The sequence below is a fragment of the Mesoplodon densirostris genome, chromosome 5 (assembly GCF_025265405.1).
Source record: "Mesoplodon densirostris isolate mMesDen1 chromosome 5, mMesDen1 primary haplotype, whole genome shotgun sequence".
Taxonomy (NCBI): domain Eukaryota; kingdom Metazoa; phylum Chordata; class Mammalia; order Artiodactyla; family Ziphiidae; genus Mesoplodon; species Mesoplodon densirostris.
The window spans coordinates 117,912,221-117,938,708 of record NC_082665.1 but is presented as its reverse complement, the minus strand read 5'-3'; the positions used below and the strand labels follow the sequence as shown (position 1 = coordinate 117,938,708).

Genomic DNA, 26,488 nt, shown 5'->3' with positions numbered 1-26,488 from the left:
AGTTTCTGCTTATTCATAACTTCAGCTTATTCTTGGTCCCATCAGCATCACAGCCTGGATTGCTTCATAATATCCTAAACTGATTTGACCTGGAACACTTTTCTTAGAAATGGCAAAAGGTGATTGTCAGCAAAGCCTTCTGGGCTTTACACAGAAGAAGCAAGAACAGGTTTCCTCTTTCAACTTGGTAGAGTTCCTCATGACATCCTAGGATCAGAAATTACTAATGTTATAACTAATGTGGTGACCATATTTGGATCAGGATGTGGGCTTCCCTATGGCAGGAGGCTTGACAAGACAATGAAGATCCTTTGCAGGTAAGTAATCGTACCTGCAGTTTTCTTGGATCCTCAAGTTACTTAACATCTCTGAGTCTTGATTCCTGTGGCAAAAATGAACAAAGTAACCCACTTCACTGATTTGGAATAAGAAAGGAAACATGTACAATGGCTGGTACACAATCAGTACTCAGTGAATATTAGTTCTCATTCTCCAAATTTTAATATGTCATTTACTATAAGAAGTGTTACCCAATTATCTCCTTTTGCTCAAATGTTTTAAAATTTATATGATGGAATGGTATTATTTCCATATATGACAAATAGTTCAAACAAAGAATCAGGATTTTTTTTAACCCATAAAAAGTTCTGCAGTTTTTCAAATGTTTTATTGGATTTAAAATTCTTTTAAGGTATATACAGATATACAATTAGTTTGATCAGCTACCAATATATTTTGGTATCCTTTTATTTTTGTACTCAAGAGCCAGTTCACTTTCTCTCCATGTTCAATACTTAACTTTGGTAAAATTTTGCCATGTTCGTCTTCACCTGCTACTGAAGCATGAGTGTTTCCACCCTGCTTGGTATAAGCTGCCCTTTTGGTTTTCTTCTTGTGGGTATGTTTTGTAGGACTCTTCTGTTTTTTCTCAACTTCACTGCTTACATCCCACAACATTATCTTCCCATCATTCCCTCCAGTAAGCAGCAAATAGGATTCTGGCAGAAAGCAGACATGGGATACCCCTAAGGCGTGGCCCTTAAATCCCAGTTCCTGTTCACACTTGACTCCCATCACCCTAAAGATTCGAATCTTACCATCTTCTGCACCACAACTAAAAATATTGCCACACGATGCCACAGACACAGAGTGGGCTAGGGCAGGGTTTAAAAGCTGACCAGGTGATTGTGGGTCTTCCATTTCTTCTGTTTCATCCTCCTGCAAATTTGTAATCCAGAGTGGCCGGGCTTTCTGAAGGTTCCACAGCATCACCTTTAAATGAGAGGAAGTTACATAGTTACGGTTCTAGTCAGTTTGTTTAACTAACATGCTTATGCCACTTCTAACAAAATCATCAAAGTAGTCTGAGAATGATTAGTAGGATACATTTCCAGCAATATTAAAAAAAAAATTCAGATGGCACCACGACATGCCAGTGGGATGCAACCCTGGTGCCAAAACTAGAATGCCAATGGGCAGTAAGGAAGATAGAATTTAGAAAATAAGATCCTGAGTAATTTTCGATTAACAAACTCATTAAAGTGTAATCCAAATTCTTAAGCAGATGCCAGTTTCTTTGAGTCATTCTACCCTGATCTCTGCAGATAAAATTGAAGATTATGAAATTTATTAATTTTCGTCTATGCTTGTTAAAGTAAAAGTACCTATCAACTAAATAAACTAAACTAGAATACCACTGAAATCATTTTTATCTGGAATGCTTTTCCTTTCCTTTCACATTACCCAAATTACTAATCCTAGGGGCATAGCTCAAATTGTGTCCCTCTAGGAAGGCTTTCCTAACTATTCCAGCCCCCTTCTCTCTTTCCCATATTTAATTCCTGTTCTATTAATTGACATATACTACTAGCTTTTCAGTTTCTTGAGATTTAATTCATCTTTGCTAATGCCTAGCATAGTACCTGGAGAAAAGAGCAGAAATTCTAAACAAGTCTGTTGACTAATTTGACATCCTGGTATACTTAGCTTTTTGTTCTTGTTCCCTATCATGATCTTGGACCTACTAAGCGAATTTAAATTAAATGCTAATTAAAAACTGTTTAAAACAAAACAATAAACTCTGTGAACTGATTTTACTCTATTATCTAGCAATTTTCTTCCCGTAGCAACCAATTTGAAAAAGAAAATATTCTTCATACTTTCAGAGAGAACAGACAGCTATATTTTACCCCCTAGTACTATCCCTGAATTATGACTCACAATTTTAAATGGACACTAGAATAAGCATGACCTTCTTTAGTCAAAAGCACAGATCTGAATTGACAAGATTACTACTGTTGATTATATTAAGGATTTGGTTTTCTATTCAAGGTAACTTCCTTTAACTCGGCCTACTTTCAAAAGAAGCAACATCGAGTAACACTTATATTCTGCTTATACTAGGGAAAACACTGAAAATCTCTTTGGATTGGATTTATAACATTATACCAAGAGGCCAGCAATTGTTATACATATGGGTGAAGTCAAAATACTAATAAATTGAAATAAAGTAAAATTTTAAAAATCAGAAAATATAACAAAAATGAATGAGGAATAAAACTTGAGGGAATTCCCTAGTGGTACAGTGGTTAAGAATCCACCTGCCAATACAGGGGACGTGGGTTTGATCCCTGGTGTGGGAAGATCCCACATGCCGCAGAACAACTAAACCCGTGTACCACACTACTGAGCCTGCACTCTAGAGTCTGTGTGCCACGACTACTGTAGCCCGCGCGCCTAGAGCCCGTGCTCCGCAACAAGAGAAGCCACCACAATGAGAAGCCCGCACACTGCAACCAACAGTAGCCCCTACTCACCGCAACTAGGGAAAGCCCGTGTGCAGCAACGAAGCCCCAACGCAGCCAAAAAAAAAAAAAAAACTTGACATGGCAACAATCTCTATAAAAAACCTGAACACGTGGAAAATGGACATTCCAAAATCTACTAGCTTCACTGTATGGCAGGTATCCCCAAGTTCTTTTTCACATAGCCCCATAATGCCTGGATTATATTTTCTGTCCTAAGACATCCAAACATGAACTACACCCAAAGTGTTTTCAGCAGCTTAAACATTTTTGTATTTACTTAAATCATCTAAACGTGTTAATAGCCATTTCGGATTCTACCAACCCAGCAGTCATTTCCAAGTGTTGAAGATTCCCAGATTGTTCCTGCCTGGACATTCCCTTTGTACTTCTTTACTCTTCCTAACTGCCCAAGAGTCCAAGGTATCTCACAATTTCTCAACCACCTGATCAAGCAGTATTACCCTAAGCAAGAGAGGTAAGGTATTAAAGGAAAAGAATATTAAAGAAAATTGATTTGAAGGAAAAGTATACAAGAGTTCAGGGCTTAAGGTCCAATAAAACGTCAAAGGGAGAGAAAGTGGACAACTGGCAAACGTTCAGAAGTGAATGCAAGCATATCAAAGTGACCCTGCTCAAAAATTTCTCCTACAAAAACATTTCTTTCCACATAAAAGATTCATTTTCAAGGGGGGAAAAAAAAAGGCTCCTCTACTGTCCCAGTCCTTAAGTTCTGTACTAGAGATCTTTCAAACTCCAGAAAGAACAAACCTTTGAACCATTTATTTTCAAATGTGGAAATGAGAGAGAAAGAAAACCAATGTGTATGCTACAGAAATTCATGATGGCTTCAAATTTCCAAAGGTCCTTACAAGAAAAAACTATATTTGAGTGGTGGTACACATGTATTTGTTTAATGTTATTTTTTATACCTTATACATATATTATGAATATTATTTGGGGCCTATTTAATAAAAGATTAAGCAGTCTCAAGTGTCTTAATAAATCACACTTCATTCTTAAGATCCCTGCCTCTTTGAGTAAGCATTGCCTATTTAATTTTATTTTTTATTTATTTATTTTTAAAAATTTATTTATTTATTTATGGCTGCATTGGGTCTTTGTTGCTGCACAGGGCTTTCTCTAGTTGCGGTGAGTGGGGGCTGCTCTTCATTGCGGTGTGCGGGCTTCTCATTGCAGTGGCTTCTCTTCTTGCAGAGCACAGGCTCTATGCACGCGGGCTCAGTAGTCGTGGCTCTCGGGCTCTAGAGCGCAGGCTCAGCAGTTGTGGCGCATGCGCTTAGTTGTTCCACGGCATGTGGGATCTTCCGGGACCAGGGCTCAAACCCATGTCCCCTGCATTGGCAGGCGGATTCTTAACCACTGTACCACCAAGGAAGCCTGCACTGCCTATTTAAACCTATCTAAATCAAAGGGTATAATTTTTATAATTTGTATAATAACAAAGATAGGTGTGTTGAACACATCTATTATATGTGGCAATAATTCAATTCCTGCCTTGAGATAAAACACACTTGTTCAGAAAGAAATAACTCATCGTTAATCTGATAAGAACTCCCTTCCAGGGCCTCCCTGGTGGCGCAGTGGTTGAGAGTCCGCCTGCCGATGCAGGGGATACGGGTTCGTGCCCCGGTCTGGGAGGATCCCATATGCCGCGGAGCGGCTGGGCCCGTGAGCCATGGCCGCTGAGCCTGCGCATCCGGAGCCTGTGCTCTGCAACGGGAGAGGCCACAACAGTGAGAGGCCTGCGTACCGCAAAAAAAAAAAAAGAACTCCCTTCCACTATTATGCCTACACTCTTGGACTCTGCCATAGACTAGCTATTCTTAAGGTTTAGAAAAATACTAGATAACCAGGTTTTAAGAAATACTGATAAATTAGAAGAAATTATAGTTTCAACGTCAGTTAAAGAAGTAATTTTTTAAAAGCGTGGCTGTATTATCTTAGCCACTGTTGTTATATCACAACCCAATGCAGAAGTTAATCTACAGTGAATTTTTAGCAATTCTTGACAGTCAAATCAAAAAGCAATTACTAAAAAAAAAAAGGAAAAAAAAAAAGCAATTGCCTTCTTCTCACAAAACATTTATTTCCTATACTGTTCTCTAGCAGCTGCCTGCCACTAAACATTCTCATCTAGAACTGGAGGTAAAATGGTAAATTCTGGATTCCTGCTTCTTATCTAATCTGTGATCGCTGCACATCTAATTGTTTATTGCCATGCCTAGTAGTTAATTAATGAACCAGTGACTGAAAACTGGTATAGCTTAAGGATGAAAGAATGACTAGTCAAAGAGACAATGTACAATCTGCCTACTTAAAACAGATATCTGACTGGTTGTGTAGGTTTTTCTGCCCAACCAAGTAAGCAGATTATCTCCACTAGGATAGAAAATGTAGGAGGTTTATAAAAGTTTTGGACAAGACCTAGGAGTAGAAAAGGAGTTTAGAGGTTATGGGGTCACTGTGCCTTGTAGGTATAAAATGATTCTCAATAGAGGCACTACAAATTTTTGGTCGGATAATTCTTTATTGTTTAGGGGCTGCCCCAGCACTGCAGGTCAACTACCAATTCTTCCTACTAAATGCCAGTAGTTTGGGGGGAGGGGGTGGCAGTCATAGTGACAACAACTAAAATTAGCCTCATTATTTCTAAATTATAAGGAGGTGTGGAGGGTAGAGGAGGGAATGGTAAAGACCACTGGCCAAGAAATGGCCACAAGTCTTAGAAGGTACTAATATATAGTTGGGAATGTAGATTAAATGCCTACAACAATGCTGGGCAGACATAATTAATAAACAATGGTTCTTTTTCTAGAAGTCATCTGTTCCCATACCAAGAACTGTTTCTACCACATTATCGATGATACTCTGTTTAAATATCTCTGGTACCACAGAGAAAAAATATAGACTTTTAAGGCAGAGAGATTGAGGTTTGAATCCCAATTCAGACAGCTGTGGGGAAACTTAACTTGAATCTCAGTTTCCTCATTTCTAAAAAAGAAATAGTAATGATCAGGGTATGATTAGAATGAAAACTAATATATGTAAAGCAGTGGGAAGTAGTAAATGCTCACCAAAGAGAAGCCATGACTATTCTCACTCCGGTGATTTTTAGAGTAAAAACAATAATAGATCCAGGCCCTCCAACTTTTTTTTTTTTAAACAACAGACTTTGTAGAGAGTGGGTGATAAACTCTGACTTTAGCACGACTTTGTTTAAACAGATGTTTAGAATCAAATATTTGAATTCTCATGTTTTAAGAATGTCTTAAAGCATAGAGAAAGGAAGAGTAAAAGATTAATAATTACTCTGTAAATAAAATCTACTAGACTCTGTCAAGTTAGCATTAAACATGCAGTAGAAGTAAAGCTTATGGTTCATAAATACATAAGACATGTTAGTAGAGAACAGAAAATGGAAAGATATATTTAGCCCAATTAATAATTTGATTCTGTTACCAAATCCCATCTAGAAATTACCCAAGTACTCTCTGCAAGACATCACCTGCATATCCAGTCCACATGACACCAGGCTCTGAGGTCTTTGAGGCCGAAAAGCTACAGAAGAACAGATATTGGAATGTCTCTTCAGTGATCTGCTAACCTTCTTATTTTCCAAGTCTAGGATTTTGATTGTTCCAGAGTCATCAGCAGAAGCCAGAAGGTTTTCAGTTTCATTCAACGAAACACAGTTGATTTCTTCTTCATTCACATGAAAATCGTCCAAGGATCCTTTGAGAGACCTGACATCCAGTATGCTAATGGTTTCTGCATGTGAGGCATAGAGCTTGGTGGGGCAGGAGGGAGCAAATAAGACACTGGTAACATCGTCTGCCCCTTGGAAGCGTGTGTGTCCTAATGGAGTCCCATCTTCACCCCAAACCATGAGATCTCCACCTTCTGCTCCAGAAGCCACTAGCCCTTCTTGACTTGCATTCAGGCAGAGAACAGGAGAAAAATGTCCACCAGTCCACTTGACTGCCATAATGGCCCAGATGACTCTGTGAAGAAGGGGGAAAAATTATAATCTCATGTTTTATATAAGAACTTCACGAGAGACAAATTCAGTAAGCAATATTTCATTTAAATATTAAAAGACATCTAAAAAACTCAATCAGTAAAAAAAGACATTTGAAGATCAAGCCTACAAAGCCTAGTTGAACACAAGATTGTGGTGCACCTGGCTGGCACATGCCTACATGGGCTTTCCTTGCAATCAGGGGCACAGGTAAGCCTGGTCCTCCAGCCTTTGATGTGAGGCTCACATAAGAATAAACAATAAATATATTTATTTTAAATTAAGAAAAATCCTTTTTAAGAAAGGGCTGCACAATCATCAGATTATATCCTTTATCTGAATAATGTTTATAGAGAATGAGCTCTGGAACTAGACTCTCTGGGTTTGAATAGCTCTATTACCTATCAGCTGGGCAACTTTGGGCACATTACTGAAATCTCTCTATAATTCACTTTCATTCTCGATAAAATGGGGGTAATAATAACATCTATTTCACAGGATCGGATTAAATGACATAATAAATGTCAAGCACATATAACAGTGCCTGGTATGTAATAAGGGCTCAACAAATATTACCATTGTCACTTTTCTTACTTTTATTAGGCTAGTCAAAGTGGCATCATATATACTACACAAATGGTCCTCAAAGTATAGTCTCCAGGAGCATTAGCATCACCTAGGAACTTGTTAGAAATATAAATTGTTGGACCCCACTCTAGACCCACTGAATCAGAAACTCTGGGGTTGGCACCCAGCAATGTGTTTTGTTTTTTTTTTGTTTTTTGCGGTACGCGGGCCTCTCACTGTTGTGGCCTCTCCCGCTGCGGAGCACAGGCTCCAGACGCGCAGGCGCAGCGGCCATGGCTCACGGGCCCAGCCGTTCCGTGGCATGTGGGATCTTCCCGGAGCGGGGCACTAACCCGTGTCCCCTGCATCGGCAGGCGGACTCTCAACCACTGCGCCACCAGGGAAGCCCCCAGCAATGTGTTTTAACAAGCCCTCCGGGTGATTCTGCTGTATGATAGAATTTGAGAACCTGTACTACACCAATAATCATCAGGGGAACTGGTTAAAAATGCAAACCCTTGGGTCTTACCATCGGAGACTAATTCAGTACATTATTTAATTTTATTCTCAAAACAACACTTCTGATTGGTAAATATTATTCCATTTTACAGGTAATAAAACTGAGTCTCAGAAATGTTAAATAATTTTCCCAAAGTCACCTGGCTCTTAGGATTTGTACTTGGGATCTAATATAAAGGGATCCTAAACTTCCAAACAATGAAGACCTTTTTCTAGCAATTCTACTTGACAACAGGTTTAACTTGTTAGTATTCTTTGAAAGTGCAGAAAACGACCGAAAGCTGCTAATAATTCATTACTGCTTCTAAATATATTCACATATTTTTAATCACCTCACCTACTTGAACTTATATAACAGTAGTATTTATGTGCAAAATTTAGTTTCCTGATATGCTAGGCAGCCTGTATCTATAATTGTAACTGCCACATAATACTACCCCTGTCGTAACTACCTCCTGTGCAAAGCAAAACAGGAAATTCGGGCAATTTATATAACTCTAAGTGGTCAAAAGGAAGCAAACAAATCTATCTAGATAAATTTAATTTTTCATTCCACAAGACAAGGGAGAATTTATCTAGTAAGAAACTGCCATAGTTGCTTTACTATTTTCAGATACAATACCTGAATTTAGTTCAATTGTACAGAGATAAATTTCCTAAAATTGTTTTGAAAAATAATTTAAAATAATCTGGTGATCTGCCTAAAATTTCTATCCCAACACAAAGGTTATTTCCTCCACTTTTAGCCACACACACACACAAAATCACTAACTAGACTGCAAAAAATCACCAATCTAATAGTAATTGAAGTAACAGAAACAAGATCACAAAATCAGATATAGCAATTTTCATATAGATAAAATGGAAAAAAGACAAAAAGATACATTTTTAAATTTCAGCAGAAGCACTCAATTAGTAAACAGAGGAAACTAATTAAATAGACTGAAACAAATACGTTTTTTGTTGTTTTTTTTTTTTTGCGGTACGCGGGCCTCTCACTGCTGTGGCCTCTCCCATTGCGGAGCACAGGCTCCGGACGCGCAGGCCCAGCGGCCATGGCTCACGGGCCCAGCCCCTCCGCGGCATGTAGGATCTTCCCGGAGCGGGGCACGAACCCGTGTCCCCTGCCTCGGCAGGCGGACTCTCAACCACTGTGCCACCAGGGAAGCCCAACAAATAAGTTTTAAAGGAGAGGTCTGGAGAGGAAATGACTCAAAGGGAGATAAAGACAGGGAACTCTGGTGGTCTGATTTTTGCCAACAAGTACTGAAATAGTAGTTAAATAATTTTCTACCATAACAAAGACTTTTGCCAAATGTTCCAGATAAACCAAGGAAAAAGGACACTTAACACAATTTAAAATGAAAGGTATTAATATTATTTAGGCTTAGGAACTGTCATTTGTGGTGACTATTGACTTGTATGATAAATACAATATCCTACCTTAAAATATGAAATTTGAATTAATCACTGAAAAGTTACAAATAGTTTTATTTAACTCTGTCATGAATCTTTAAGGTATTGACCACTTATTTCCTAAGTCAGAGTTTTAATTTTTCTACAATGAATTAACTTTAAAGTCCAGAAGTCTGCCCCCTACAGCTTTAGGATTTTGTGTCCATATAGGTTTTGGATCCCTGTTGGGATATATTAGGCTTTTGCTAAGACAAGAATGAGGCAGGGTTTCTAGTACTTCTATTTCTCCATCACAGATCTACTCACAAGGGACCTAAGTAAATGCTGACTAGCAGACAAAAGTTTTAGCAGGTTTTCTTCCTAATGTAACTCTTTTCCAGGAAAGATTAACTCAATTTTAAAGACACATTTGGTTAAACTCCACCCTAAAGTGTGAGAAGTTAGGCAATAAATGAATTTTGTACTTAAAGAGACTATTATAGACAACAACACAGTTCCTGTAAATTTTTCCATAATGGAAGCAGTAGTAACTCTTGGACTATTACTCTCACAAGTCCAAGGTCAGCTCTACCTTAACCTCTATGCACCAGAGTAAAGAGCAAATTAAACTTCTAATCTCTACACCACATGGATGATGTTCACCGATCACCTAGCTAATCAGAAAAATTAAAATAGAGACCTATTATGGGGAATGTTAGGAAAAAGAGTTGGGAAAGCCCCAGAAATCCATACATTCTGAGGCTTTTAATTTTATCATGCAGAGTATTGATCAGGGATTCAACGAGAGCCCCCCAGATCACCTGTTTACTTAGTCTACAAAATTAAAATTATTTGTTATTATTTGAAACACAGTCAAAGATCACCATCAAAAAGTGTTAAACAATCAGACTGCTGTGGTACGAGGTAGTGGGAAAAATTAACTACATATAGCTTAAATCAAAATAATCTTTCAGAAATGAGTTGGCAAGCCACTGTTTCTTGTTTTTCTTTTACTGGGACTGGAAAGCCTACCTGGAAATAGCTAAGTGCCACTATCCCCACACTCAGGGATCAAGTCAACTAGCTTTTCTCCTAGGTAGATGCCTGAAGGGTCAAGCACGGCAATTAATCATATCCCAGTGTGAATTAGTTTAATGAGATAATGGATTCCTTCCTTCTAACACCTAATGAGATCATGGAGTGAGAGGGGGCAAGGAAGGTGGGGTACTATGAGAACATTTTTATAAAGGGTGCAGTGCAAAGATGGAAGTTCTAAACAGTGAGAGGGCAGAAAGAGGGTACTGAACATGGGGGAGGGGACATGGTCAGGAGGGTGATGAGCAGGCAAGAAAGAAAAGGAGGTAGTGATAAAGGAAATCTTTTCCTACTTTGAAATCCTACCTGGGCCACTTGGGGGGTACTTTGCCACAAAAAGTCACCTCACTGACTGGACAAGATTTGCCAGAATTATTTCATCAGATCCTTCAAAGGCTCTACCTCACACCATGGCAGATAGGATAGAGGGCAATGTCTTTAATAACTGAATGCTCTCTACTCTAAACACTCCTGTCATACCTCCATGTATCCATTTGTCCTTTTCAAGTGTCTGTGCCTTTAAAGCTGTTCATTCTGTCTGTTCTTTGTCCCCTTCTTGGATGGACTGACTCTACTTATCCCTGAAGCTGTAAAAGAAACTTCAGTGCCTTTCCAGACAAAACTTGGACCGTCTTCCTTTGACGGCAGAAAGCTGAAAAATGAATAATAAATAAAACTCCGTAGCCTGAGATCTAAATAATGTGATAGTCACTATCACTGTAATAAGTATAGGTCAACTTTTCTTGACATGTTTGAGCTTTCCAAAGTTGGTCTCGATGTGGAGAAGCTAGATAGCAACCGAAGTGGCTGGAGGGCTGTGGCACTGGCACTAGTAAGAATGAAAAGAATCTGCGTTTACTAAGCTTGGAGGAAAAAACATCTGGGAAGAAGGGACTGGCAAGTAATAACCAAACACCACCCATCAGAGAGTAGAGATGGTAGGTGCTGTTCTTCTGTTTTTACTGGAGAACAAGAAATGAACTATACACAGCAAGGGAGCTTTTGGAAAGATTCCTTACTACATAAAGGCAAGACAGTGGAATTGACTACTAAAGGAATCTGTGAAACCTATTATTATAATAATTATCTCAGAGTTGCTTCGAGAGTTATATAAACACCCCTGTAAAGGGCCTGAGTAGGTTGCCTGGCTCACATGATAGATACTATTTTCTCGTACCAAGCATTCTTTAAAGGCTGTCAGAAAACGTTCTGGCCACCTAGGAAAACGCAATATGACTAAATAATGCTGAAACTCTCCCTTTCAAGAAGCCTTCTATAGTTATAGCCTCCATGTCATTCTCCCTATTGGAATGTCTCATTAGTTAAAAACACACTGCTTTAATTCGCCCACCAATCGTGGGTTAGTAGGAAAGACTAGGAAAAGCCACATTTTGTCCAAAAGAATGTAGCACTTAATAAGCACTTAAACGTCACTTTAAGGTTATCCAAACACTGGGGGTGGGGGTGGGGTGGGGAAGGTGTTCAAATGTGGCGACCTCACATGCTGTATACACGCTGGGACACACGTTCTGATGAGCACTGGTACTAAGGGAGAACAAGAGGGCCTGACCAGAAAAACACGACCTCACCTGCCGAAGGACTGGCTAATAAGGAGAGGGAAATTTCATGCGTTAGATTGGAAAGGCGAAGCAGGGACCCAAATAACTCAGCGAAAACTTATAGGAAAAGTGGTCCAGAAAAGCCGACGCGAAACCACTAGACTAAAAAGGGGAAAAGGCACCGGAGGATAGCCTGGAACCCACCGGCGATAGCCTCATACCTGCGCTTCCACCTTCCCTCCTAGGCGCCTGGTAATGACCTCACCCGTGGGCGCCCATCCCATCTAGCGTAGCGGGGGAGGCGCCTCAGCCAAACAGTCACATCCGGGACCGAGAGGAACCGCGTGAGCTGGGCGTGCGCCCTTGCTTCGTGCCCTCAACCCGCATGGCGGAGGCACGGGCGCGCCGCAGGGAGGCCGTGCGAGTCGGGCCGTTCCGGCGCCGGCGCTGAGCCGCGGGGGAGGGGCGGGGGACGCCCGTGCGGCCGGTGCGTCTGCCCTCAGTGAGGCGGGGCGCGTGGCGGACGCCCCCGGGCAGGGGCGGGAGTGGTGGAGGGGCCGGGCGGTAGTCTGTGAAAGGGGCGGTGAGCGAACTGCTCCGGTCTCAAGGCGAGGCTTGGCCTCCAGAGCAGAGACGGGGGGAAGCGGCGGCGGCGGCAGCGGCCCTCGGGCCGGCTGGTGAGGCGATGGCGGCGCCGGCCCCGGGGGCTGGGGCAGCCTCGGGAGGCGCTGGCTGTAGCGGTGGCGGCGGCGCGGGCGCCGGCTCCGGGGCCGCCGGGGCCGGGGGCCGGCTGCCCAGCCGGGTGCTGGAGTTGGTGTTCTCCTACCTGGAGCTGTCCGAGCTGCGGAGCTGCGCCCTGGTGTGCAAGCACTGGTACCGCTGCTTGCACGGCGATGAGAACAGCGAGGTGTGGCGGAGCCTGTGCGCCCGCAGCTTGGCAGAGGAGGCTTTGCGCACGGACATCCTCTGCAACCTGCCCAGCTACAAGGCCAAGGTGAGGGAGCCCCGCGCCACGCCGCTGCCCCCGGTCCCGCTTGTCCGGGCCGCTCTCAGTGCTTCTCAGCTAAGCTTTTGAGTCGGAAGCCTCGCCTCACCATCCCGCCTTTCCACCGCTCCAGTCAATACCTTACCTTATAACCTCCCCGCGCCATGAAGATCCTCTTCTCTTTGGGTTGAAGTTCTGCTCCTTAACCCACCCCACTTCCGCGATACACTTTTTGAAGGGCCAGGTGGTTTCCCATCCCTGGTTTCCGTCACTCATTCTACTTTCCACAGTCTTTACCCTTAAAAACAGACCACCTCATTGTTGTAGGTTTCAATACTCTCATCCTATTTTTCTCCCTGCCCTTTATTAAATCACCTCGGCTGCCTTAACATTGGCTTAGTTTCTCAGATCTTTGCTTTCACCGCACCTTTTCCAAGCTCTGATTTATAACCATCTTTTCTTTATTTTTGCCCAAGCACTCTTTAATTCCCTCCACTGTGTTACAGGCTTATAAATGAGTGTGGTCCAAGGCATCCTGCTGACTTTCAACATAGAGGCTTTAATAGAACATCCTCCCATCGGCACCACTTAACAGTCATAATACTGCCATGTCCCACTGTTATTAGCTACTTCCTTGCCACCTTTTTCGTAGTTCCACCTTGATGCTGTGTCTCTTATGTTCTATTTGTCATCTAACATGCTGATTCCATTTTTGCTGCCTTTTTTCCCCTGCCAGATTCTTGTGATTAGTCTTGCCTTCATATGCAAGTAAAAATGTCAAGTAGCAGATAATGGTAGGACTGAGAGGATTCTTCAAGCAATATAAATAAAAGGCCTTAAACTTGGGTTCAGTTTGGATGGAAACAGCTCTTCAGAATGGCAGTCACCAAGAGCATATATGAGACAGGCTAAAGTCTGACCTAGAATATGGTAAACATAAAAACACATTAACAACTAAAAAGGGAAAACATACCTTTTTAATGCTACACTGCCAGTGGGGCCAGAATAAGGAGTAAATTTTTTTTCCATGTGAAATAGATGTAAAATGTATTCTTCTGTAATAAAACAGGTTTTAGTTTAATAAGATAAGGAATATCGCTTTTTAATATGTCAACTGTCAAGTTGTTTTTCTATTAAATGAAATAACGTTAATTTGCGAGGACAGTATTTGTACTTGGTAGATTCTCAATGGATACTAGTTGTAATTCATATAGTAGAGTGAAGAAGATTGCAGTTTTATCTTACTGTGCCTGATAAACGTGTAGATTTCATGAGTCTTATTTTTTACTCTTCCGTAAAGTTTATTGTTTTTACTTATTTTAAATTAAGACATTTTTGTAATTGGTCTGTAATAGTCATGTTCACATGATTCAAGATTCATATAATAATATGTAATAGGTAATGTATTCATGTGAAGAATACATGATTCAAAAGAAGCAAAGTGATGTAAAGCAAAATGTCTTCCTTTTGTCCTTATACCACCGCCATCCAGGTTGGAGGCAACCTATGTTACCTATTTCTTCTGTATCCTTCCAGAGATATTTTAGGTTTCATAAGTTTTTAATACTTTGTATGCCTTTGTACTACTTGCACTGTAGGTATTATAGACCTGTACTAATCACATGTACATTCAGATGTTGCAGGACTTTTCTTGAATATCTTGAAGATAAAAGATTAATTCAGAAGGAGCCATATAGCCTAGTAGGGAAGGCTTCAGTCTAGTAGAGGAGAAAAAAATGTATAGAAATAACTAGTGGTTATTAGTTAGAAATGGTAGAAATTGTTGCTAACTGTTAGAGATATAAATAAATATATATATATATATATATATATATATATATATATATACTAGAAGTTTACTGAAAGAGATTTACAGGTTGAATGGATGATTGTAGAAGGTTTGAGGTTGAGATTGTATTTGAGCTGAATTTTAAAGATGGGAGAGAATGTGAACATTTTACTAAGAGGAAGTACCCTGAACAAAAGCAAGGCAATGGAAAGCAGAGGGTTTGTACAGCATATATTTTTATTTAAAAAAATATGAATGCTAGGCACTATGCTCAGTTTTGCAGATGCAATGGTGAATAAAAACAGATACAGACTCTTATGGATGCCTTGCCATATGGTACTTACAGTCTAGTGTGGGGAAGTGGGTATTAATCAAATAGTCACACAGTTGTAAAATTGCATTTGTGTTAAGTCCTACGAAGGATGGATACATGATGCTCTGAATGTCAGTAATGGAGAATTTGAACTAAGTAGTGAGGTCAGGGAAGGCCTTCTCTGAGGAAATAATGCATGAACTGAGACCTGAATGATAAGGATAAATAGGCCAGAGAGAGAGAAGAGCCTTCCAGGAGGGAACCTGATGAGTATGAGGGATAGAAAATAATCAATGTGGCTGGAGCATAGACAGCAAAAGTGAGGCAGGTTTGAGAAAGATGGAAGAGGTGGACTGTGGCCAAAACAAAAGGAAGCCATTTTAAATTGTAAGCAAAAGGGGGTTAGGAGTGTGGGGATTGGTGATGTGATATTTTTCCATTTTTTAGAGGTTCTTCAAACTTAAGAATGGAGAACAGGTTGGAGGGGTACCTTAGAAATATGAATATTAGGAAGTATGTAGTAAAAGATGGGGAGAAATTTAGAATAAATTTAGGAAATAAAATCTATAGGACTTGGCAATAGATTTGAAATAGGGGTGAGGAAGAGGGAGGTGCTCAGGATAACTCCTAGGTATCTGGCTTACATGATATAGGGATTACCTGGGCTAGATTTTGGAGGAATAACAATGAGTTCAGTTTTGGTAGAAGAGAGTTTACAGTGTTTTTAAGACATCCAAGAGTTTTCAGATAAGCATCTGTTACAATCTGTAGCTTGGAGGAAAGGCTAAAGATATAAAATAATTTAGTTAGATTGAATTGTGATAGGAAATATGATTGTAAAGGTAAGCTGAAACTAGATATACCATGGAGATCCTTGACATACAGCCTTCAGTCTGTAGTTTGGGCTTTGTCTTACAGCTGGAAAACACAGAAATTTGAACAAAGGAGGGACGAAGTAAGAGCTGTGCTTTAGAAAAACCAGTGCATAAGGTGCATTCAGGAAGGCAGGGGTTAGTGCCTATACCAGAGGTACTTAAGACCAGAACAAGTGTATAGAGCAGAGAAGGGGGTGGCTGGGAGAGGAATTGCAAGAAAACAAGTTCACATAGGTGGACAGCTGACTGGGTGAGGTGGGATGAAGAAGAAGGAAGGGTCAAATAGGATTTCCAGGGAGCATGGGTAACTGAGAAAATGATGAGAACAGGCTTGGGATAGCATAAAACTGCAAAGTATTTGGAGTTGTCAATCTAATTAGGATTTGTCTTTTTTTTTTTTTTTTTTTTTGCGGTACGCGGGCCTCTCACTGTTGTGGCCTCTCCCGTTGCGGAGCACAGGCTCCGGACGCGCAGGCTCAGCAGCCATGGCTCACGGGCCCAGCCACTCCGCAGCATGTGGGATCTTCCCGGAGCGGGGCACGAACCCATGTCCCCTGCATCGGCAGGCGGACTCTCAACCACTGCGCCACCAGGGAAGCCCCTAGGATTTGTCTTCTTTTTAAAAGTTCATGTTTTACATATTACCAAGTAACATCAGTTATTCCAGTCATACTTGGCATCTAGCTATAATTGTCTAAATTTCAGACTTACATCCTAAACTAGGTCTTAAAGCTGTACATCCTAAACTAGGTCTTAAAGCTGTTTGCTATAATGCAAAATCCAGGTTATGCATGAGACTGTGTAGCAAGAACTATAGATTGTTTTTATTTATTTGTGTATTTATTTTTCCATTTTATCTGATTTTTCACATTATCTATCTCTAAAAGATAAGGACACTTAATCACAATACCATTACTACACCTAAGGTATAAAGAAATTAATGATAATTCCTTAATATAAAAGGTTTGGTGTTCAAATTTCCAATTGTCTCATAAATGTCAAATGTTCTATCTTTAATTTTCGGCTTATTTAATCAAGATCTATATAAAGTTCCTGTGACAGACAGTTGATATGTCTCTTAAGGCTATTTTAGTCTACAGATACACCCTCCGTCTCTCTCACCTCTTACTCCTGCAGTTTATTTGTTGAAGAAACCAGGTTGTTTACCCTGTAGAAAGGTTCCCTCAATCTGGATTTTGCTGATTTCATTCCCATGGTGTTGCTTAACATGCTTTCTGTCCTCTGTATTACCTATAGAAGTCTGACCAATTTAGGTTAGATTAGATTTTTTTCAAGATATGTTTTACTAGAGTCAAATGGTTAAGGTGTGTACAGCACTTTCAGGTGCTTAAAAGTGTGTTATATTAAGAACAGATGGGAAAAAAATTAGGTATACTTCAGGTTTACATCCCATTTATGAAAATATGGGATACCTGAACCAAGGAGGTTTTTTGTTTTTGTTTTAGTCTGTGCTCTGGAGTACAACAATTAAACAGTGAAGTACTTGCTAATGGTAAATGAGAACTGGATGAGGGGACTGGATGCTTGACTTCTCTTTGGGGCTCTTGTGCTAACTACCTGTTGACTTTACGCCTGTGTCCCCATCCCTGAGTTGAAGTAGGTGAACTTTCACGTCTTTCCTAATGCTGAAATTCTGTGATTCTGGAATTGATTTTTCAGGTTAACTAAAGCAACAGGTCCCAGCCTTCAGCTGCTTTTGGGCTGTTTGAATAAAGAAGGGATTTTCTAAAAACGTACAAACCAAAACCTATACATTATTAAAACATGAGAGAATGTTATTATTTGTACAGAGTAGCAATTTTCATATTGTCTTTATTTTGGAAACTTAAAAAACTGGTGATTACTGAAGGTCAACTATCCTGTCCTGTCATTGGTAGCTGCTGTTAATGACTATCCCTTTATAAATTTTAGTGATTGAATTTATGCTATCTAGGGGATTATTTGATTTGGTAAAATGAGAGTGGTGATGTCTCAGCATATGAGTAATACCTAGCGAGGAGGCTGAAGATCTAAGATAGTTTGTGGTTATTAGAATTTTTCCTAAACTCTAGAGCTGATATGACTAAGTTCTCTGTTTTACTTAAAATACAGTTCTTTTTGGTGGCAGCATTGCCAACACGAAAACTGTGCATATCTTAACTTTTTAATGTAAAAATATCAAATATAAACAAGAGTATAGAAAATAACCTCCCTATTATACCCATCACCAAGCTTTACCAATGATTAATTCATGGGCAGTCTAGTTTCATGTCTACCCTGCCCACTCTCCCATTCCATTCCTGGATATTTCAAAGCAATTCCCAGATATGTCACCCATAAACATTTCAGTACTATCTCTAAAATATATGGATTCTTGTATATATCTTTTGATGCGTTAAGAAGTCTATTTGGAGAAATTATACTGTGATTTAGAATTTTAGTCAGTAGTGAAACAGCTGGCAGTTTTATTTTTAATGTTGCATAATTTATTATTTTAGGATCCCATGCTGAAACGTGAGCCATTTTTGAGAAATAATTATTGTATTACTTAAAATATTTAACTTTATTGTTTAAAAACATGTAGCCTAAAGTTTGGGTACTTTTTAATGTTTAAGAAAAATCAAATTTCTGTTTCTTTTGTGTGCTTTTCATCTTTTCAGATACGTGCTTTCCAACATGCTTTCAGCACAAACGACTGCTCCAGGAATGTCTACATTAAGAAGAATGGCTTTACTTTACATCGAAACCCCATCGCTCAGAGCACTGATGGTGCAAGGACCAAGATTGGTTTCAGTGAGGGCCGCCATGCATGGGAAGTGTGGTGGGAGGGCCCTCTGGGCACTGTGGCAGTGATTGGAATTGCCACAAAACGGGCCCCCATGCAGTGCCAAGGTTATGTGGCATTGCTGGGCAGTGATGACCAGAGCTGGGGCTGGAATCTAGTGGACAATAATCTACTACATAATGGAGAAGTCAATGGCAGTTTTCCACAATGCAACAATGCACCAAAATATCAGGTGAGGAACTGAGTATTTTCTGAGCCTTTGTTAAGTCATGGCTTAATTTGTTTTAAATTTACAAAATTTTATATAGCAGCATTATTTGTCTTTTTGGTAACTTTTAAATAAATAGTGTAACTGGCCTTTTTTGGCTACTCTGACAATAATCTTCTGTATCTCAATATTTGTTTCCTAATACATATTCAATCTGAGCAATCTATCTTTAAATCAGGTTGGCAAACTTTTTCTATACAGGACCAGATAGTAAATATTTTAGGCTTTGTTTTCCATACTGTCTCTCACAACTGTTCAACTATGTTGTTATAGCACGAAAGCAGCATGAATTATGTAAATGAATGAGCATAGCTGTATTCCAGTAAAACCTTATTTATAGACTGCAAGCCACATTTGGCCCAGGGGCCATAGTTTGCCAACTTGTGCTTTGGATTGTAATCTTTCTTATATCATGCACATCCAAATTTACTTTTTCTGGATACCTCACCCCCTCACCCCCACAAATGCACCTGTGTGCATGTGCATACATACTTACCCTCTGCTACTTATTAATCTGGATTGTATTTAAAGCGTCTGGAGGTGTCAGCAATTTCCATAAACATAGGTGAGTTCAGGCAAACTACTGCATATTTATTTATTTGGCCGCCCCGCACGGCATGCGGGATCTTAGGTCTCTGATCAGGGATCAAACCTGTGCCCCCTGCAGTGGAAGCACAGAGTCTTATCACTGGACTGCCAGGGAAGTCCCAAACTACTACATTGAAAAATTCTTTTTTTAAAAAATATTTATTTATTTATTTAGCTGCGTCGGGTCTTAGTTGTGGCACGCAGGATTTTCATCGTGGCACGTGGGCTTCGTAGCCCCAGGCATATGTGAAATCTTAGTTCCCTGACCAGGGATCAAACCCGGGTCCCCAGCATTGGAAGGCAGGTTCTTAACCACTGGACCACCAGCGAAATCCCTAAAAATTCTTAGCCTTAAGCCATACTCACTTGATTCTAGGGTCATAATTATAGTTCCTATTTGTAAAAGCTATATGATTACCATAGATTCAGCAGAGTGTAAAAAATAATAATCTGATAAGGAATTGGAAATTTTAAGGAATTATAGATTGCACATTTCAGAGGAACATGTGGTTTGAAAGCTCTAGCCTCAGTAATGACCTCAAGTCAGGCATAATAAAGTAGAAGAACTAAAATATATCCCATTTCCTGACGTATAAAAGCTTGGAAGGATTTTCTTTCATAGAATCCTTTCCTTACTGCCTTTCAGGCTCTGCAAATGCCCTAAGGAGAACGGGACTTAATAATTGAAGATAAAGATCTATGACTAACCTTGTGATTTTGTAGTGAAAGTCCTTTATTCTTTGTTTTTCAGAGAACATACTCTGTATGATTTCAGTCCCTTTAAATTTATTGCAGCATGTTTTATTCCCAGCATATGGTTTACCTTGATAAATGTCTATGTATGCTTGAATACATATTCTGTTGGATGGAATAATCTATTAAGGACAGCTAGGTCAAATTGGTTGGTAGTGTTTAAGTCTTCTATCTGCTTTCTGTATTTTCTTTCTACCTGTTCTTTCATTTACTAAGGAGTATTAAAATCTCCAACTATAGTTGCTGATTTATCTATCTCTTCTTCCAGTTTTGTCAGTTTTTGCTTCATGTGTTTTGGAACTGTTATTAGGTGCATATACATTTAAAATTGTTATATCTACCTACCTGGTTAACTTTTTTATCATTATGAAATGACCTTCTTTGACTCTAGTAATATTCCTTGTCTTTACGTCTATTTTGTCTGATATCAATAAAGCCAATCCAACTTTCTTATGCTTACTATCGCAAAGTACCTCTTTTCCCTCATCCTTTTACTTTTAGTCTGTCTTTATATTTAAAGTGGGTCCCCCAGACAGCATGTAATTTGATCTTGCTTTTTATCTAACCCAGTCTCTTGATTTGAGTAGTTAGTCCATTTATATTTAATGCAATTGTTGGACTGCTTGATATCATCCTTGTCTCTGTGCCTCTGAAGCTGTGTTCTTTTTTCTCTCTGTTTTTTTGGATTTGTTACTTTCTGTTGTTCTATCTTCAAGTTCATAGATTTTCTTCTTCATGTCATTTGAACTCTGCTATTGAGCCAGGCTAGTGAATTTTGGTTATTGTGCCCCTCAGTTCTAAAATTTTCATTTTTATAATTTCCATTTCTCTGCTGAGATCTCTATTTGTTCATTTATTAATACTATATTTTTCTTTAATTCTTTGGGTATATTTTATAATAACTACTTTAAGTCTTTGCCAAATCCAACATCTAAGGCCCACTTGGAGTCTGTTTCTACTGACTGCTTTTTTCTCCATGAGTATGAGCTACACTTTCCTGTTTCTTTTCATATCCAGTCATTTTTTAATTGAAAACTGGACATGGTAGATAATATATAGTAGGAACCCTGGAATGTTTTGTTTCTTTAGAAGCTACTTTGTTCTTCTGAAAACTGTAGGTTTTCTTGTTCTAGTAGGCAGTTAACTTGCCTGCACTGAAACTATACAGCAGCTTATGTCTTTATTCAGTTTTTCTGGCCTCTAGCTGCTACTTTTTCTGCCTGGTTCCCTGGGGATTTACCCTGTGTTTGTGTAATACAGTCATCACACGAGGATTTGGGCAGAGTTTATTTCCAGATTTAGGGGCTCATCCTCTTTGTGGTTTTTTGCTTGCAGAGTTCCTCTAAGTTTCCAGTTGCTCTGCTGTCTCCAAATTTTGTCCTCTGACACCTAAACCTGTAAGACTTTGTCTTTCTGCTCTCTGTGCTCTGTGTATGTGTGCTGTATGCTCAGTGGTAAAGCAGACTTGCAAATTTCACTTGGAGTGGTTCTAGTTTCTTATTTTCATCTTCTGTAAAATAGGGATAACTCCTAGGATTGATATGAGAATTAAATGAGATAATATAAAGTCACTCAACAATACTCATCAAAATATTAGCTTTTATTTCTGATTTTTGCTGTTGTTCGTGTTTTGTTTGTAACAGTAGTGATGATGGTGATTTGGAGGTTCTTAGGTCCATAAAATGGGGTTAATCTGTGAGTTGGGCAGAGGGAGAGAAAAAGTAGATGTTGGTAGTTATTTGTGATAGGAAATACAATGAAGGAAAGTAGTGATAGCAGCAGGGGGTATCATAATTGGGAAGTATTAAATTATGATTTTTGACTGCAAATGTTAGGACTTTCTTCCTCCAAGTATATAGATGCAACAGCCTTTAATACATTCAAATTATAAGGATAAACATGCTCTTTCTCTGTTTACTTTTCCAGGTGGGAAAAGAAATGGGTAATTGTGCTTCCAGTTTAGTTTAACAATCAGTACTGCTATTTTTATAACAAACGGGTGTTTCAGAGTAGTGGACCACAAAGTGATTGTTTAATAAGCCTATTCTGCATCTTTAGAAACTATAGTCAGATTTGGCTATTCATGATTATGTAAGTTCCACACTGTATGTAGAACTGCTTTGTAAATTTTAAAGGTTGTGGAAGTGTTTTATTATAGTTATTTTTTTTAATTGTGGTAAAATATACACAACAATCTTTATTCTTTTAACTATTTGTAAGTGTATAATTCAGTGGCATTAAATACATTCACAATGTTGTGTAACCATCATCACTATATATACCCAAAACTTTCTCATCATCCCCAGCATAAACTCTGTGCCCACTGAACAATAACTCCACATTTCTTCCTCCCCCAGGCCTCTGGTAACCTCTATTCAATTTTCAATCTATATGAATTTGAATATTCCAGGTGCTTGATACAAGTGGAATCATATAGTATTTGTATTTTTGTGTCTGGCTTATTTCTCTTAGCATAATGTTTTCAAGGTCCATTCATGTTGTAGCACATATTAAAATTTCATTTCTTTTTAAGGTTGAATAACATTCCATTGTATGTATGTACTATAGTAATTTGAGAAAATTTAGGTAGCCTTTTTTGGTAAAATATGCCAAGTTATAGATTTTAGTGGTAACCTTCTTAAGAAAGGTCTTTAAAAAGAATAAATAAAATCTGGGGACTGTTCAGGAAGAATATTTAAATTTTCAGTATTAAATATAAATCCCACACAAGTCTGAAGTTTTTTTTTTTTTAAAAACTATCAAAACAAACATTTGTGATGCAATTGATGTATGTTCTTTTTCTAGATGTTTCTCCCTGACCAAATAACTTTTTTGGTTTTTCTAGATAACTTTTGAGATATACATATTCTTAATAATATTTTCAACTTGATTGCATCTAGCTGTGCCCTCGATGGGTTTTCTTCTTACCTTCTTTTGATGTCTGTTTGCAGATAGGAGAAAGAATTCGAGTCATCTTGGACATGGAAGATAAGACTTTAGCTTTTGAACGTGGATATGAATTCCTGGGGGTTGCCTTTAGAGGACTTCCAAAGGTCTGCTTATATCCAGCAGTTTCTGCTGTATATGGTAACACAGAAGTGACTTTGGTTTACCTTGGAAAACCTTTGGATGGATGACAGTGGCTTTCTTGGGATGAAAGACTGAGTGGAGGAGATACCTGCTTATGGAAAGTAGAATCATGAAGTGACAGTGTCATACATGCATGCCCAAGAAACATCCTGAAAAAACACATGATATTGTTAACTGGAGAAGCAACTCTACAGCAGAGATTATCTTAGTGTTTCCTCTTTTCTACTGGGCCAGAAAAATCCTCAGGGTTGCGGTTGGTTGAGTGGGCAGTTGACATATGCATGTTTCAACAGATTTTGTCTCTAAGTTAGCGATGTGATATTTCCAACTTTTAAGGTGAGATCTTAGAGATGGTGTAAAAGGGATAAGATAAGGAACTAGCAAGAGTTTTAAGTAGTGTGTTTGTGAAGAAAGACTGATCCTGTTTTACAACTGCCTGTTTTTTCTCCAGACCCTCTTTTCCAGCCAGCTTGACTATTAGAAAAGTATGAAACTGGTTGGATTTTATTTAATATTTTTAATATATTGAGAAGCATGGTCTGCCTGGACTGCACTTCTCTAACGGCGAGATATAAAATTGTGCAGCTATTTTAAAAGTTGTATATACAATATGTGTGTAAAAAAAAAACTGTAAAAAAAAAAACAGGACAAAGGAGTTGCTTTGTTCTAGTTCAATTTCTTAAAAACCACTACATGGTACAAAATTAAAATAACATTTAGGGACAGCTTGGTAACTACAAAGAAGAAAATTTTAAGAGGAGATGTGTTGTATTGGCTCATTTTGTATATTTGGCTTACAGTTTCCATGCCTATTACAGTCTGATTTATTTTTTTAACCATCAAAATTATTATACAGATCCCTCAAATCTCCAGGCTAAGATTGAGGGAAGGCAAATCTATTTCTAACCATTCATATATCAATAATAATAATAATGTGTATCTTATAGAATCGGGTTTTATTTTTTGACCTTCCAAGAAAGTGTCTCATAAGAACAGAGAACATTGCCATTTGTTCTTATAGGCCTCAAATATGAAAGCTGTTAGTCACAGACCTTAAGAAAATAATTGATCAATGGTCCTTTTATTTTGTAACTTTATAATGCTGTAGATATTATAATTTTTTAATTTCATATTGTTTACATCATGCAACAATCTAAGCCTCAAACTCTTCATTGGGGTTGTCAAGAAAATGTTTACTCATCCATCTGAAACAGTGCCAACCTGAACCCAGCTTAAGAATGTTATCTCATTATAAATAATTGCCCCCATGGGACTTGAAATGAAACACCTTATGCTGGAAACTTCAGGTTGGTGATATTTTGAAGGTTTTATTGTAGAAGAGTTTAACGTTAATTCCTGTTCAGAATTTTTGACTAAGAAATCTGATTTCACTAATACTCTTTCAAATTAATAATTCAATGTACATGAGCTGAGATTTTCTTTTGTTAGAAAGGAAACAAACATCTTTCTGTATGAAAGTATAAATTGTATGATTTCAGATACATCTTTGTGATAAGAAGTGACTAAGGCAAGTGGAATCTTTGTAGTTTTTAGGTTTTGCTGTATGCATATTTTGTTTTGAATCTAAAAAAATTAGGGACAGCAAGCATCTGGCTGTGGTTCTTGGGTTGCTCCTTGTGAGTTAATATTACCAGTACTCCTGTGAAACAAGGGATTTCAGTCATGAACAAAGATTTCATTTTTGCCATCTGAAAGGTTTACAAGTATTTGTTGTGTATTTGGTGTGTTGCTTAAAGGTGTAATCTGTTAAAGATCCTTTTTGATACCCACATCAAGGAAGAAACCTCCTAGAAACCATATTTAATACTACAGAGTGAAATTATATGTTAAATGTATTAGAGAACATAGCTGCTACAGAAATTGATTTTTCTTGGTGTAGAACAACTCAATTTGGCAAAGATTAAAATTTAATTAAAGAAGAGTTCTGGTGCAGGATAAAGATTGAACTAGTTAGAAAGCTATAAGGTCTTTTAAGCACTTGTTTCTTTTTCAGATTGTGATATGGTCAATTCTAAGAGCTTTTGCTCAGAGTTTTGTTTATATCTTCTGTTTTCTCTTATTAGTAAACATTCATTTGTAACAAAGTTTTGAAGGTGCTGAATGGAAAATGGAAACACATGGTTATTGCATATTGAACCTAGAATCAAATAATTGCCTAAATATTTAATAACAAGCCATTCTTGTCTCAAAGACTTAAATTCTTTAATATCCAATTTGCAAATTTTATAAAATGGAGGTTCATATTTAGCATGAGCATCAGGGGAATGAAGAGCCTTCATTTATAACCTGTTAAATTAATTCGTTACTGGAGACCAATAGTAGTTGTACAGAATACTAAGACAGACTGTTACAATGTTTGAGGAAATGGAATCTCTTTTTCATTGGTGCTGAGAGAGCACTTAGGTAGAAGCCAGTTGCCTCTGAATATTGAATATAAATCATCTAAACCAGTGGTTCTCAACCTTGGCTATAGTTTGGAGTCACAGGCATTTTGAAAAATATTGATGCTTGGGTCCCATACCCTAAGATTCTGATGTTGGTCTGGGCTATGACATGATCATAAGGATTTTTAAAAACTTCTTAGGTGATTTCAATATGTTGCCTAGGTTAAGAACCACTGATCTAAATTCACCTTAAGTTTTCTCATCTGCAAAAAAAAAAAAAAATCCTTGCTCCCTCCTTTCACTACCTCATAAGGATATTGGGGGTAAAGAAGAAAATAATGGGAAAGTGCTTGTGCTATGGATAAAAAGTGCTATTGAAAGGTAAAGTTATATTTGTTGTATTTCAGCTGAAACTATGATCAGGAAGAAATGTGTAATTGAATTTACTCTGTTGACTTTGGAAACCAGGAGCACTCTCTTTGGTTCTTAAATTTAGCAAAGCATGCAGATGGGTAAGAAAACATTACTATTACTCTTATTCATTCTATGGTCTTCTGTCATACTTGAGATAGGCTGGTTTAATTATCTGGTTTTACACAGGAAAGAAGAAATATTAAGGTTTGAAGTCTGTAATGGTCAATGGCTCACAATTCATT

The 26,488-nt window shown here is 38.5% G+C and overlaps 2 protein-coding genes across 3 annotated transcripts; one reads left to right on the top strand and one right to left on the bottom strand.

The window, feature by feature from the left end:
• Positions 1-651: 651 nt before the first annotated feature.
• On the bottom strand, positions 652-12,344 carry WDR53 (WD repeat domain 53). Of its 2 annotated transcripts, none has more exons than XM_060099353.1 (3): positions 12,203-12,344; positions 6,334-6,829; positions 652-1,272 (listed from the first exon to the last, which is right to left on the bottom strand). In XM_060099353.1, the coding sequence occupies exons 2-3, from the start codon at positions 6,811-6,813 to the stop codon at positions 676-678; spliced, it is 1,077 nt and encodes a 358-aa protein (XP_059955336.1). In that variant the 5' UTR covers positions 6,814-6,829; positions 12,203-12,344; the 3' UTR covers positions 652-675. The 2 variants fall into 2 exon arrangements, with proteins under 2 accessions (XP_059955336.1, XP_059955334.1); XM_060099351.1 differs by lacking the exon at positions 12,203-12,344 and adding an exon at positions 10,903-11,054.
• On the top strand, positions 12,326-26,488 carry FBXO45 (F-box protein 45). Its single transcript, XM_060099354.1, has 3 exons — positions 12,326-12,975; positions 18,604-18,960; positions 23,289-26,488. The coding sequence occupies exons 1-3, from the start codon at positions 12,667-12,669 to the stop codon at positions 23,472-23,474; spliced, it is 852 nt and encodes a 283-aa protein (XP_059955337.1). The 5' UTR covers positions 12,326-12,666; the 3' UTR covers positions 23,475-26,488.

Bases quoted from the DNA above. Each gene is read 5' to 3' on its own strand.
- WDR53 (XM_060099351.1), bottom strand. The intron at 1,273-6,333 runs GTGATGTCTTGC...TCTCATTTAAAG, and splicing joins CATGTGGACTGGATATGCAG to GTGATGCTGTGGAACCTTCA.
- FBXO45 (XM_060099354.1), top strand. From the start codon at position 12,667: ATGGCGGCGCCGGCCCCGGGGGCTGGGGCAGCCTCGGGAGGCGCTGGC. The intron at 12,976-18,603 runs GTGAGGGAGCCC...TCATCTTTTCAG, and splicing joins TGCCCAGCTACAAGGCCAAG to ATACGTGCTTTCCAACATGC. The intron at 18,961-23,288 runs GTGAGGAACTGA...GTCTGTTTGCAG, and splicing joins ACAATGCACCAAAATATCAG to ATAGGAGAAAGAATTCGAGT.